This window comes from Anguilla anguilla, chromosome 1, assembly GCF_013347855.1.
Source record: "Anguilla anguilla isolate fAngAng1 chromosome 1, fAngAng1.pri, whole genome shotgun sequence".
Lineage (NCBI taxonomy): Eukaryota > Metazoa > Chordata > Actinopteri > Anguilliformes > Anguillidae > Anguilla > Anguilla anguilla.
Window position 1 is genome coordinate 49,866,750 of NC_049201.1, and position 12,569 is coordinate 49,879,318.

At 43.3% G+C, this 12,569-nt stretch overlaps 1 protein-coding gene across 1 annotated transcript in view; it reads right to left on the reverse strand.

Moving 5' to 3' along the window:
- The window catches only part of LOC118230831 (serine/threonine-protein kinase 3), a 77,981-nt gene that overhangs the window by 60,974 nt on the left and 4,438 nt on the right, over positions 1-12,569 (reverse strand). The window contains exons 3-5 of the mRNA XM_035424217.1: positions 11,251-11,379; positions 10,616-10,730; positions 415-579 (exon numbers count right to left, since the gene is read on the reverse strand). Coding sequence (XP_035280108.1) covers positions 415-579; positions 10,616-10,730; positions 11,251-11,379 — 409 coding nt within the window. The remainder of the gene's footprint in view (positions 1-414; positions 580-10,615; positions 10,731-11,250; positions 11,380-12,569) is intronic.

Here is a 12,569-nt window from a genome sequence, read left to right on the forward strand (position 1 = left end):
TCTTCTGAATAAATAGCAGCAATGAGCTCTGATGAAAAAGATTGGACATTCCAAATTGAGGGGGGGGGGGAATTTAAAAGTAGAAAAAACTCATTTCCCCTCCTGTCAGACCACACATAACACAGTCAAGCCCCATTTACACCCACAAATGTTCCTCAGGGTGACTTGGAAAAGTGATCTCTCCATTTCATTTTTAAATATTAGTAAAACCGGTCATTAGAAATCGAATCAATAATTCATTTTCAGCGATAACAGTTAGTCACCAGCCATATTCCAGCCATCGTGGGTCTGGACCAGATCTGCATGCTTTCGCTCGCATTGGTTAGAAAACCCTCAACTGGGCTGATTTCATTGGCTCCCGTTTTTGTTGGGCCAAAGCTGTGGAATCCGCACGCCCGTGAATAGGAAACTTACCGTCAGCTGTCCCGCCACGCCGAAATCTGCCAGTTTCGCATGACCTTCTGTGTTGAGGAGGATGTTCCCAGCTTTTATGTCTCTGTGGATTTTCCTCATAAAGTGCAGATACTCCAGGCCCTTCAGGGTCGATTTGAGGATCGTTGCAATCTCGTCTTCAGTGAGCTGTGCAAAACAAACACAGAGTTGGTTTTTTCCTTGCCAATAATGAAGCTTCTTTAAACAAATCAAGCTTGAAAATAATTATGAAAACCTTTTATTAAGTCTTTTTATTAAGTCTTGTTAAATGTTGCTGACCCAAGAGAGCCAACATAGAGGTTCAAAGATTAGAGGCCGTCACAAACCAATACACAAATAATTTAACAGCATGTGTCTTTTATGCATCCACACCCTCAAATGATATAATAATTAAGAGCATTCAATCCTGGCAATTATGGTTCCCCCAATGCAGATGCCCAAAATGTTTGAGCGTCAAATGAATGCAAACAAAAAGAGATCCATCTGGGAAAGAAACAGGGCACAGTCCATAGGATGGCCAACTCTCAACCCTAATCCCAGGGCTGCCCAACCCCGTTCCTGCAGATCTACTGTCCTGTAGGTTTTAATTCCAACCCTAACCAAGCACACCTCACTCAACAGCTAGAGATCTCTGAGCTGCTGATCAGTGGAAACAGGTGTGCCAAATTAGTGTTGAACCCCCATCATGGCACATACCGAGCTATGATCTGTTCTCCTTTACCCACTCCTTTACCGTTTTCTATCTTTCTAAATAAAGCATGAAAAAAGAGAGTGCCATCTACATAGCACAAGTGCACAGCCAAGCTGTATCTACAAGACAGTGGACAAACAGCCATAGTGTGCCAGCTAGGCACTGCACAACAGCATGACGAGCTCAGTGCTCCAGACTGTAGCGTGCACAGCCCGTGACCCATGCTCTTTATCTCAACCAGTAGCAACTAATGACTATTGAGCCTTCTTATCTAAATAACAAACAGGATATCAATGCTCGCAGTGTACTGTTTACATAGACCAGGGCCACTCAACTGGCTAGGCAGGCAGCAGAATTGTTGGCTTTCGTTAAAGCAATTGACGGCGTTTCGGATCGCATCATTCGACCCCTCTTCCTCCACTCCCGGCAACGAGCGCTGTGTGGTTTGAAGATGGCTGGAAAACCCATTGTGTTTCAGTGCATTAAGACCAAAGCGGAGTCACCCCGGGTACAAGCCCCCCGACGCGGCCTTTTTAACAGGACACCTGGCTAACTGCTGAACGCGAGAGTCCCCGTGTGAACACGGACGGGCCGCGCGATTGGACGGCGTGGGTTAGCGGCCCCGGATCAAACCTCCGCTAACCTGACAGCTCCATCCAGTCCAGGACATGACTCACTGGAGAGTGGCAAACTCAGTGCATTTGGGGGGGGGGGGGGGGGGTAATTTCCCATTAAGGGACTGCCAAAGTGTGGGGCAAGCCAAGCACTCTGGCACAATGTGCACTTCATTAGTGGGAAAGTACTGGGAAGAGCCAGGCCCAGCCAAGTTCTGCAAGGCTCAAGAAAGCCAATAAAAACCCCAGCCAGGGAACAGCTTGGATTTGGGGTACGAGGGTGGGGGGCAGGGGGGACCAAAGAATGTTACTTCTGTAAAGGCCAGAAGGAGTGTGCAGCAGTATGTGTGTGTTCGCATCGTCAGTCATTCCCTACATGCCCTGGTCCAACGATCCGAACCCTTGGAGCCGCCTAATGCTGGACCCCGGCCTGCCTCTATGGAACACGACAGAACAAAATCCAGAGAATTTGAAACAGCATCTTATACCGTGGCAGGATCACCCTACTCTATGACTGACAAGACCGCAGAACACCAGAATATACTGGAACGGAGGGAAGAAGGGAGTTGTTAAAATAAAATGGTATTCTAAACTGTAACGAGAGAAAGAAAGAAGTATGTGGTCAGAACAAGCTTCATTTCGGAGGAGAGCAGCAGAGGATATGAAAGCGATCGAGTCCTCCAGCTCTGGTTTTCCCAGGCCAAAGACGACGCACATGTTAAGCAGCAGTCCCTACGGGTCATTAACGGTTGCTGTTTTCCTTTCTATCGCGGTTCTGCACACGCGGGCCCCCGATATTTACGGACTCGCTCGGCGCACACGAGAGGCCGCGCCTGGCAGACGGCGGCGGGGTTTCCGAGCGCGGCAGCACCTGGGCTGTTACAGATCCCCGCAGCCCACTTCCACCGGCTCTCTGCATCCGAGCCCGCGGGGCCTCTTACTGCGCACTTCGGCTTGTTTATCTTCTCAAACAGAAACAAAGGCCCACACTACTGAGAACCCTGCATTTTTACGAGTTAGTGACATCACCCATAAAATGTTGGAATAAATGAGCATTAAAGCTCCCGTTTTCTTTTTCTTTTTTTGGGGGGTGGGGGCGGAGTGGTGCTCCCTCCCCTCTCTGTACCTCTGCTGACACTACGTTGCCCCCTGACTCTTGATTAGGTTCACAGACATTATTCAACTGGGTTGCACAACTGAGTCAAAGCAGTAACGTAGTTCTCCCAGCTGTAGTTCTCTCCATTGGGATATTCAACCTCACTCTACATTTAGTTCAATTTTTTCCCCACAATTTGGAAAAATTGATTATGCCTCAATTCATGTTTTTGACACCCACACCCATGAAAAGAGATCCACAGTTGAAGCACACACTTGTTATTCACTGACTCATGTGCCAATGGCCACAGTGCTTCAGGAGAGCTAGCACTGATTGGACGGACATCTCCGATTGATGACAACTGGAAGCGTGTGGATGCCTAGTGCGTCATTCAGAGGAGGTAACCCAAAGAACACTGGCTGACATTAATACATGAACCCTATTTTGGTATACCTAGCCTAGTAGTGCAACTGAATCAGTCTCAATGGCACATGTTTACACATTAAGTTCCAGGATTTAAGCTTTAAAAAATGAAGTTCAATTTGGTGTTCTTCTTACAACAGAAGCTTACTAGAAAACCTGAAGAGAGTCAATTATGTGCCCTTTATTCAACCTGACTATTATTCAAAACATACCTAGTATTTACTTATGTGCTTGGTACTCTACATCCAACCAACACATTCACATTCCTTGAGTTTAATTTTCAACTGCCTATGGACTATTTTCCCCAAAGCTTGAAGGTATTATTAGACTTTAGGTAAATATTTAAACACAGATAGTCAAGTCAAGTATTTACTGATTAGATGCTCTTTAGACCCCAACCTGTAACCAGTTCAATACAGAGTGAACATGGCTGTCAGAGAGCTCTTCATGGCTAAATCGGTTGGTTTCAGGGCAGACATGCCTGTTAGCTCACCAGAGGGACAGGTAAATGCATTGTTGGGGCTTTGTGACAATGTAGTATCCAATGTCCCTCCAAACCTCCAGGGACTACTATATGACAGTCAACTCCCTTCAAAGCTGCCATTCATGCAACTGAGCTGGAGGACAGGCATCCACAGAGGTTCAGACATAAGCTGCAGAGCTGGATAACCAAGCAACCCCAGCAGTCAGGGTCGATGAAGCCAACTGGTGTGCCACCAGCCCGCAGTAACGGGGAGCGCTTGTTTCAACTTCCTCTGACAATAACGCCGTCTAAATCTGCCGTTGCCCATCCAAAATACACAGCAGAAAATAAAAGCACAAATTAGCTGCAAGTAGAATAAATATTCCCAGCCTTTCGGTTCACCGCATTCCCTACACAAATCTCGTCTTGACGAAATGATTCCACTGTCGTCCAGTACAAACCTCTGTGGGGGTTTCAAGCAAGGGTTGCCTTCTGCGATGTGACCTCCACACTCTTTCCAGCGTTACCTTATTGGACACCAAGATGAATCAGAGATTTCAGCGCAAGGACATCGTCTCAATCTGTTTAGCATTGACCCTGAGGGGTCAGGCAGAACTACCACGTCTACTGTGCCAGAATCTGTAAAAGTCTGTAAGCCTTTATTTATGAGTTCATTTACAATTATCAAGTGAGCCATTAGAAGGGACCAGCAATCAATTTCTGCACTGAAACCAGTAATACATCTACCATAAGAATTACGGGAGATTTATAAATCTTGAAGCCTGAATAATTGTGGATATGGAGGCTTTATAGCGTTTTTAACAGCTCCCCAGCACACAATGACAGACAGAACCTAGCTTAGAAAAGCCATGTCCACCGATTCCAGCTACCTTTCCATATGTGGAATCAATATAGGTCATTTACTTGGGATTCTTACTTGAACCATCAAATCTAAAGCACATTGGCAGAAAATTACATCTCTTTTATGATGTTGTTACATGAAATATAGACAGTTGTGGGGAAACCATTTGAGTGCCACTCAATAAAAGTGGCTCATGTTTATAAATTGTGAGACACATTTCAATTCAACTGACAGGTTTATCGTACTTAAATTACGAGCACCTGTACTTGATGTTAATGCAATGTGAACAAAACAGTATTGGTCTTCCTGGCTCGCAAATTAACTGATGCAAATGAGAATTTCACCGCAGAGCCATATTTAAAAATATACAGAAAATGAAGAATTAAACAGTGCTTTTCCTTTCACAGCTGCTCTCAAGAACACTTAAGAATGGAAGTTCCCAGCGATTTCTGCTCACATAAAATTCCAACTCCATATTCCTTGAACAAATACCCAAGCCATGACTTGACTTCCTCCCGTTTTACGACAGAGCGCCAGTGTTGGTGTAAAACAGGTCATTTGGACCTCCCCGAGACTGCTCAGGAGAAGCTCCTGGGTCGCCAACGCTGACAGACAGCCAAGAGTCTCGCTCGACCAATAACTCCACTCTCACTCCTACATCGTAAACAGCTTAAAACCCTATTAAAACCACAAATGCATTTTCAGACCGAAGGAACACTCATAGAGCAATATTTCCTGTCTGCAAGTTCACTGTAAATAAAATATCCAGAAGCGGGTGCTTGCTTGTGACTAATGGCCTGAACTGGCCTGAATATGAGTTTCAAACACAACAAGTCCTAAAAATACATCAGAAAGTTCTGACTCACCGAGAGGAAGTCATTACAGGAGACTGATTAGACCGTTTTCAGCTCCTGCAATGAGGCTCCCCTCCGGTACAGTGTGCACTGTGCGCATGTGAGTTCTGTGGAATACCAGTGAAACACGGCTCTGCTCAGCCCATTTATTCAGCGCTGGAACAGAATGCTGTCCTGCAAGCACCAGAGCATTTACACGCATTACTGCAGTTCAAAAAGACACTGGAAAGAGACAAAAACAGGAGAGGAGGAGCGACGGGGGTGGAATTTGGCCGAAAAGGCAGGCTATTTTGATTTTGACGGGCGCTCCAAGTCAAACATCCAATATTTCTCTGAGTTTTGATAGAAAATGTGTTTAGACAAGCCAGGTTTGCTAGAGAGCCATCAGGCGACTCAAGGAGCAAGACTGCTGAAGAAAACTCCATCGGCACAAGGCTTTCTTCCTCTGGGAATCCCCGGGGGTCTTTCACAGCACAGGGCCTTTTCCTGTAACACTGTCAGGACCGGCTCTCATTTTTTAAGTACAAAGCCATTTCCTGTCTGTATGCGCGCTCCTCTACATCTGGCGCACAAGAAAGAGAAAAACGCGGAAAAAAATGGGAGAAATTATGTTCAATCATATGGATGGCTTGGTGTGTTTTACTTATGAAAAATGTCATAGCATTTCCACATTTATTCCTTGCAGATGTGCGCCATGTAATCAGGAATGCGCAGTCATACCGCTGCCAGCGGCAGGGAGCCAGAGAGGAGCGCTGCCGATTCTCCCTGCGAGATCGCTGTGTCATTCACCCCCCGGTCCCCCGCCCCCCCCCCAGAGCGCCAACGCCGTCGCACTCAGCTCGCATTCACTGCGGTCCTCTCCGGCGAGGGCAGAAAATCTGGCCCCCTGCAGCAGCCCCAGGGACTTACAGCGCTCTGCTTGTATGGGTTTTTGGTTTGGTACCCTTGACTGGCAGACAAACAAATGCATTGTTTTTTTTGTTTTTTTTACCCTCCCTCATTTCACTCCGTACACAGTATAACCCAGCTGTGGTATCATAACTGGGACAATTACAACATTTGTCTTAAAATTGAGAGAAATATCAGCCCAGCTCTACTGTATAGCTGCAGGTTGAAGAATTCACACACTACATGCTCACTGCAGCATCGTGCCTACTTAGTGCATTTATACACAGGTCTCTTCCTGCAAGCCTGCAGAAGGGATATTTGTTCAGGTGCTGGAGGGTAGGGGGTAGGAATCTGGATGTGCAGTAGCCCCAATCTGGCCACCGCCTTCAGACGTCTTTATGCCTCTCTCAGTGCCTGGTGAAAGCACCGGCTCCATGTTGGAGGTACCAGACAGAGGGAAACCAGGGCCCAGGATGGTAACTTGGGGCTTTTAAAAACGTCAGTTCTGACCGAGTGCCCAGGACATCTTGTGCCTGAGGTGATTTATCCCCAAACACAAAGCGGAGACTTTATTTATGTCCCTCATCAGCCTATTAACAACACTTGAGCGTGGCCAGGAGACAGGTGCCTGGGAGACAGGGGTTTACTATTTCCCCTTTCCAGCAGCAGCAGCAGCGCTCACAGGGGGAGGGGCCGACCGAGCTACCGAGGTGGTTACTGCAGCACAGGGTGGTTACTTCTGTCACTCCACCAGTAAGTGGAGAGGCGGGACAAGTAATGTGCAGAACATGGTTAATTGGACAGCTCTGCCTACTTCAGTTCAGTTTATAAGCTGCTCTACAACCATGGGGGGACAAACCTTCCAGAATCTGGAGATGTTATGCCGAGAGAGAGAGAGGGCCATTCATGAAAATGCCGGTCTGATTTCACTGTCAAAAATGGTTCCTCTTCAAAAGTCTCTCCTAGGAACACGACGGTATGGTATTTCAACATTATGATAACCGCTCCAAAAAACATCATTTCAGGAAAAAATAAACCAGTGTTTTGCATTGACAAATAGCTTCATTTTAATGTCTCGATGTATCCTGTCCTGCAAAAACGGATTCTGATCCTTGCCGTGGGAATTATCGGTACATTCATCGCACATGATTTATGGCAGGTCCCGGCACAGCCGGTTTCTGAGACAGACAACGAAGACAAACCCTACATTCGACGTTCGAAAATCATAAAACAAAGAATGATGGAATGAACTGGGATGATATCATACTGTCCCCCATAAATGTTGTTTGGAAGCACATACAGTTCCATAATATTTGAGACAGAGATCATTTTGTTTTTCTTGATTTGGTTCTATATTCCACAATTTTAGATGTGTAACCAAACAATTCACATGTGGTTAGTGCACACTCAGCTTTTTTAAGTGTATTTTTTTACACTTTGGTTCACTATGTAGAAATTACAGCTTTTTCTATGAATAACCCCCACATTTCAGGGCGACATATTAATGTTATGTGAATGAAAGCAGTCATGTTTAGTTCTTTGTTGTATATCCTTTGCATGCAATGACTGGTTGAAGTCTGTGACCCATAGACATCATCAGGTGCTGTGCATCCACTCTGGTGATGCTCTGCCAGGCCTGTATTGCAGCCATCTTCAGTTCCTGCTTGTTTTGCGGACTAACTGGCCTAAGTGTTGTCTTCAGCATAAGAAACGCATATTCAAATGGATTCAGATCAGGCGAATGGCTTAGCCAGTCAAGACTTTTACCGTTTTTGCCTTTGAAAAACTCCTTTGTTGCTTTAGGAGTATATTTGGGATCACTGTCTTCTTGTAGGATGAAGCAGGGTCCAAAGAGTTTGGAGGCATTTGGATGAACTTGAGCAAATAAGATGCTGTACACTTCAGAATTCCTTCTGTGGGTGCTATCAGCAGTTACATAATCAATGAAAAAAGTAAGCCAGTAGCTGTGGCAGCCACACATGCCAAAATCACATCGCCCCCACCACCATGTTTCATAGACAAGAGGAGTGCTTTGGGTCTCTACATTATAGGCCCAATCAAACAGAAGAGAGCTCATTTCCAGCTACTGAACAAATATAGTGCATACTGTCCACGTAGTGGTGGGAGTACTAGCTAAAAGGCTTAACAGTGGCTAGAATTTGAACAGCTATATTTCACGCTCCATTTGAGGTACAGTCATGAGCATGTATACATCTCCTCACAAGAAACAAGCTGGCAATGGAGCACAGAAGAAATTATTCACTTTTGGTGAAGATCCAATATGTGAATCTGGCATATCTTGCCATTCTATTGCTGATAAGAATTAGGCAGAAGATGCCAGCTTTTGGCCATTAATTACTGTCAGGCACATTTATAGAAATCCATAACACTACAGATTATTCAATTTATATTACTTTCATTGGTCCCACTGCATATCAAAGGCTTATCCCAGCGTGCATTGGGCGAAAGGCAGGAATACACCCTGGACAGGCCACCAATGAATTGCAGGGCACACACACCATTCACTCACACACTCATACTTATGGGCAACGTAGTCTCTCCAATTAGCCTATGTGAATGTCTTTGGACTGTGGGAGGAAACCCACGGGGAGAACATGCACACTGTTAAACACTCCCTGCTACTGTTAAACACGTCCTGCTTAATGAATCACTCACTCAGATTTACTTGCACTTCAAATGAGTAAAATGCATAGGTCTCCTTTAATAAAACAATCCAACACAGACAGCATGGAAGCATGGGAAAAACTGAGGCTTAAGGCCTTGTGCCTTTTAGGACAACTCACTCTCCTGATGACTTCTGGAAACTTAATTTGCTTGGGGAGCCCCAAACAAGTGAACCAAAAACTCCAGGTCTCTCCACACCCAGCACTGAATTTATAGTGAGACCTCAGCATATGCAAAACAACTTTACCCTCAAGGCTTGTGTCTGGCTACGTAATGCAAAACTGATTATCCACAGTCTTTAATTTCTGAATCAAAACAAACGCTCCGTGAAAAAAGATAAACTATAACAATGGCAGCAGATCGCATCTCCACCCCTTCGTAGAACAGCTCTGTCCATTCTAAAACGTAATTCACAAGGTTATACAACATGAAGACTCACCAAATTTGGAATTCCCTATTTGTGTGTACCTGCTCATCACTATAAATTCCTCCCTTATTTGGGACAGCTTGGGTGAGCATGCACTCTACTCGGAAACATGCAATGACAAGCTGCTTAAACTGCTTAACCGCAATGTCAGAGTCACACAGACACTGAGACCGAAACCGAAATGTAGCAAGTGCAGGCAGTCGGAGGGCACAGTCAAAACCAGACCCGCAATGTCTAGCACGCGTTTCATGATGTTACAGTATGTTATGCATGAAATACCGGTATTACTTTCCTGGTATCTCACATGCAGTGCGAAAAACACATCCCTGTTTGCACTATGCATGGAAGGTACTGTAAGAACTTGTAAACACTTGCACAGCATGCTCCAAATTGACCAATAAAAATAATCTACTCAGGTTGCTCTCAGAAATGGCTTGTTCACAAATGCAAAGCCAGAAGAAAAACATGGGCAAGATTAGAACCATAACATTACTTGCCAGAAACCTAAATTACCTATGGTGCCTTTTAGCAGACTTCAATTTCAGTGATAAACTATAGTGGCAATGAACAGCAGGCTTTTTACACCATTTATTCCAAGATCCATTGTGGCAAAGAGTATCTCGTATAACATAATATAAAACGTGTCACACCATTTATGGAAAGGTTTCTTCTGAATTAATTATTTATTGTGTAAATTTACCACAAATCCAAAAAATCCAAGACTAAGCCAAGCTATTAAATTGATTCGCTTAAAAAGTTACCTACCTGGCTGAAAGCACATACAGAAAGAGATGATGTGCATGTAACTTTCCAACATTAAAATAAAATAAAAAACATTTTAGCAGACATGGCATTTTATAGTCAGAAGAGGATGCAAACAATATTATCAATTTATCAAAACTCGCATCAGAAGTTGCTTTAAAATAAACACTCCCGTTTGCTCACTATAAACTATTATTATCATCAATGGCTGACATGGAATAACATATTTCTTATGAATGGACCTGATGTGAAATTACAGTGTATTCTAACGTATGCCAATACAGAAATATGAAAACGAGGCTTAGGAGAAACTGGCTGCTTGCTGGTATTTTATAGCCGATTCTAAACTGGATTCCCCTTCCCACCATTAACATCAGCGCTACAATGAATATGGCTGACTCAATCAGGCATCACTCACCGTTTTATTGCGCAGTCTGATGATGTCAGAGACGGAGCCAGCTCCACAGTATTCCATCACGATCCACAGGTCTGTGTTCTTGAAGTAACTGCCATAGTACTTGACTACATAAGGACTGAAAACACAGAGGAGCAAACAAAACGCTGAATGTCAGGACCTTTAATGATTAATGGGAACATATGCAATGTTTAATAAAGTTTAATAACCATAGAAAATGAAAGAATTAAATTCCAGCATCACTATTCAGAGGGAAAGTCCAGGTTCAGTCAGTGTAATTGTAAATCTGCCAGACTTTATGCCCATGAGAACAATACAGCCTTTATAACTAATTTTAAACTTCATTGGACCTTTATCATTTTTATTCTTTCCAAGTACATATAATATATATATATATATATATATATAATGTGTGTGTGTGTGTATATATATATATATATATATATATATATATATATATGTATGTATATATATATATATATATACACAATTAATTTTCTTTCATAAATCTACATATGAATTTAGCTTTTTATTCGCCTTGTTTCTTCTCTTCCTTGCAAAGCACTTTGAGGGCCATATTTGAGATGGAATATATAAACAAAATGTGTTGTTGTCGTAGTCGTAGCTTTTCTTCATACCTGTCACACTGTTGCATGATGGATATCTCCTTGATGATCTCTTGGAGGTCCGACTCCACAGGCACCTGTTTGATTGCCACCACCTGGCCAGACTCCTTGTGTATGGCTTTGTATACACTACCATAGGACCTGCATATGAGAAACAGTATGAACCAATATTTTTCAAAAGGCCACACAGACATTACCTAGCATGATACAGTTAGCATGGCACTAGTACACCATTCTTTTCATTGTACCTCAAGCATGCACATTTCTACTCCAGAGGCTGATAACATAATAAAAGCTAAAAATTAAGGTGTTTGTTTGTATAAAACAAAACGTGAATCTTGTTTGAGAAAAACATTTTAAGTTCTCTGGAAATATTTCTGAAAGTATCTGCCAACAAGCTTCTGGGAAAAATGTTTGGTTGGGTGTGATGCACATACACCAGGTAAATGGCTATTCCAAGTCTGATTTATTAAGCCCTGTACATTCAACAGAACCAAAAGTATTCCCTGAGTTTTACTCATTCATACTGTAGAACACAATTTAGATGTCCTCAAAAAAGGTCAGAATCTGATTCTCAAACTTGATTTCCTATAGTTACATGGAGGATTTAGTCCCCTTTAAAGATCGCTAAACTATGATGAGGCAACAAAGAAGATGAGAACAGCCAAGGTTGGCCTGTGGAAAACAGCAGATGCCCCTACAGAGACAAAGGGAGGAAGCCATTTGCTGACCAGTAAGAGGGTTGAACAGACTTTATTGTGGGTTTTATTGGCTGAAAGAGGACAATATCATGAAGCTTTTATAGATTTTTGGCAAAGTAATGGCATTGTGAAAAGTGCAGCACTCAGTCATGCAAGGTGCTGAATCTTATAAAACTCACAGCAGGAGCACAGAGTCCAGAGAGGTGTAGACAGTAAAAAAAATAACTCATTAAAGTCTGGCACGTTTGTTGAGATACAAGCTAAAATAATACACAGAGGAGACCAAAGTACCCCAAAAGTGAAACAGCCAACATATTTGATTCTTAAAAATGAGTGCGTTCACAGATGTATTCTGGCACTCCTTTTTGGAAAGGAATTGCACATGAATTGTTCTGTTCCTTTAGGGAAAAAAAACTCCACAATCCTCTGAATCGTGCTTCTGTGATCTTTTAGCACTATGTTTTGGGTATTATATTTAAATTGAGACTCATACAGGCCACAAGTGTACATAGAAATCACACAACTTTAAAAACTGCTCGCTGTATTGAAAAAAGAAGAGTGAATTCTGGGAGACACATTGCTGACTTAACAGACAAAAACAAACACACATACACACATCCATACAAACCC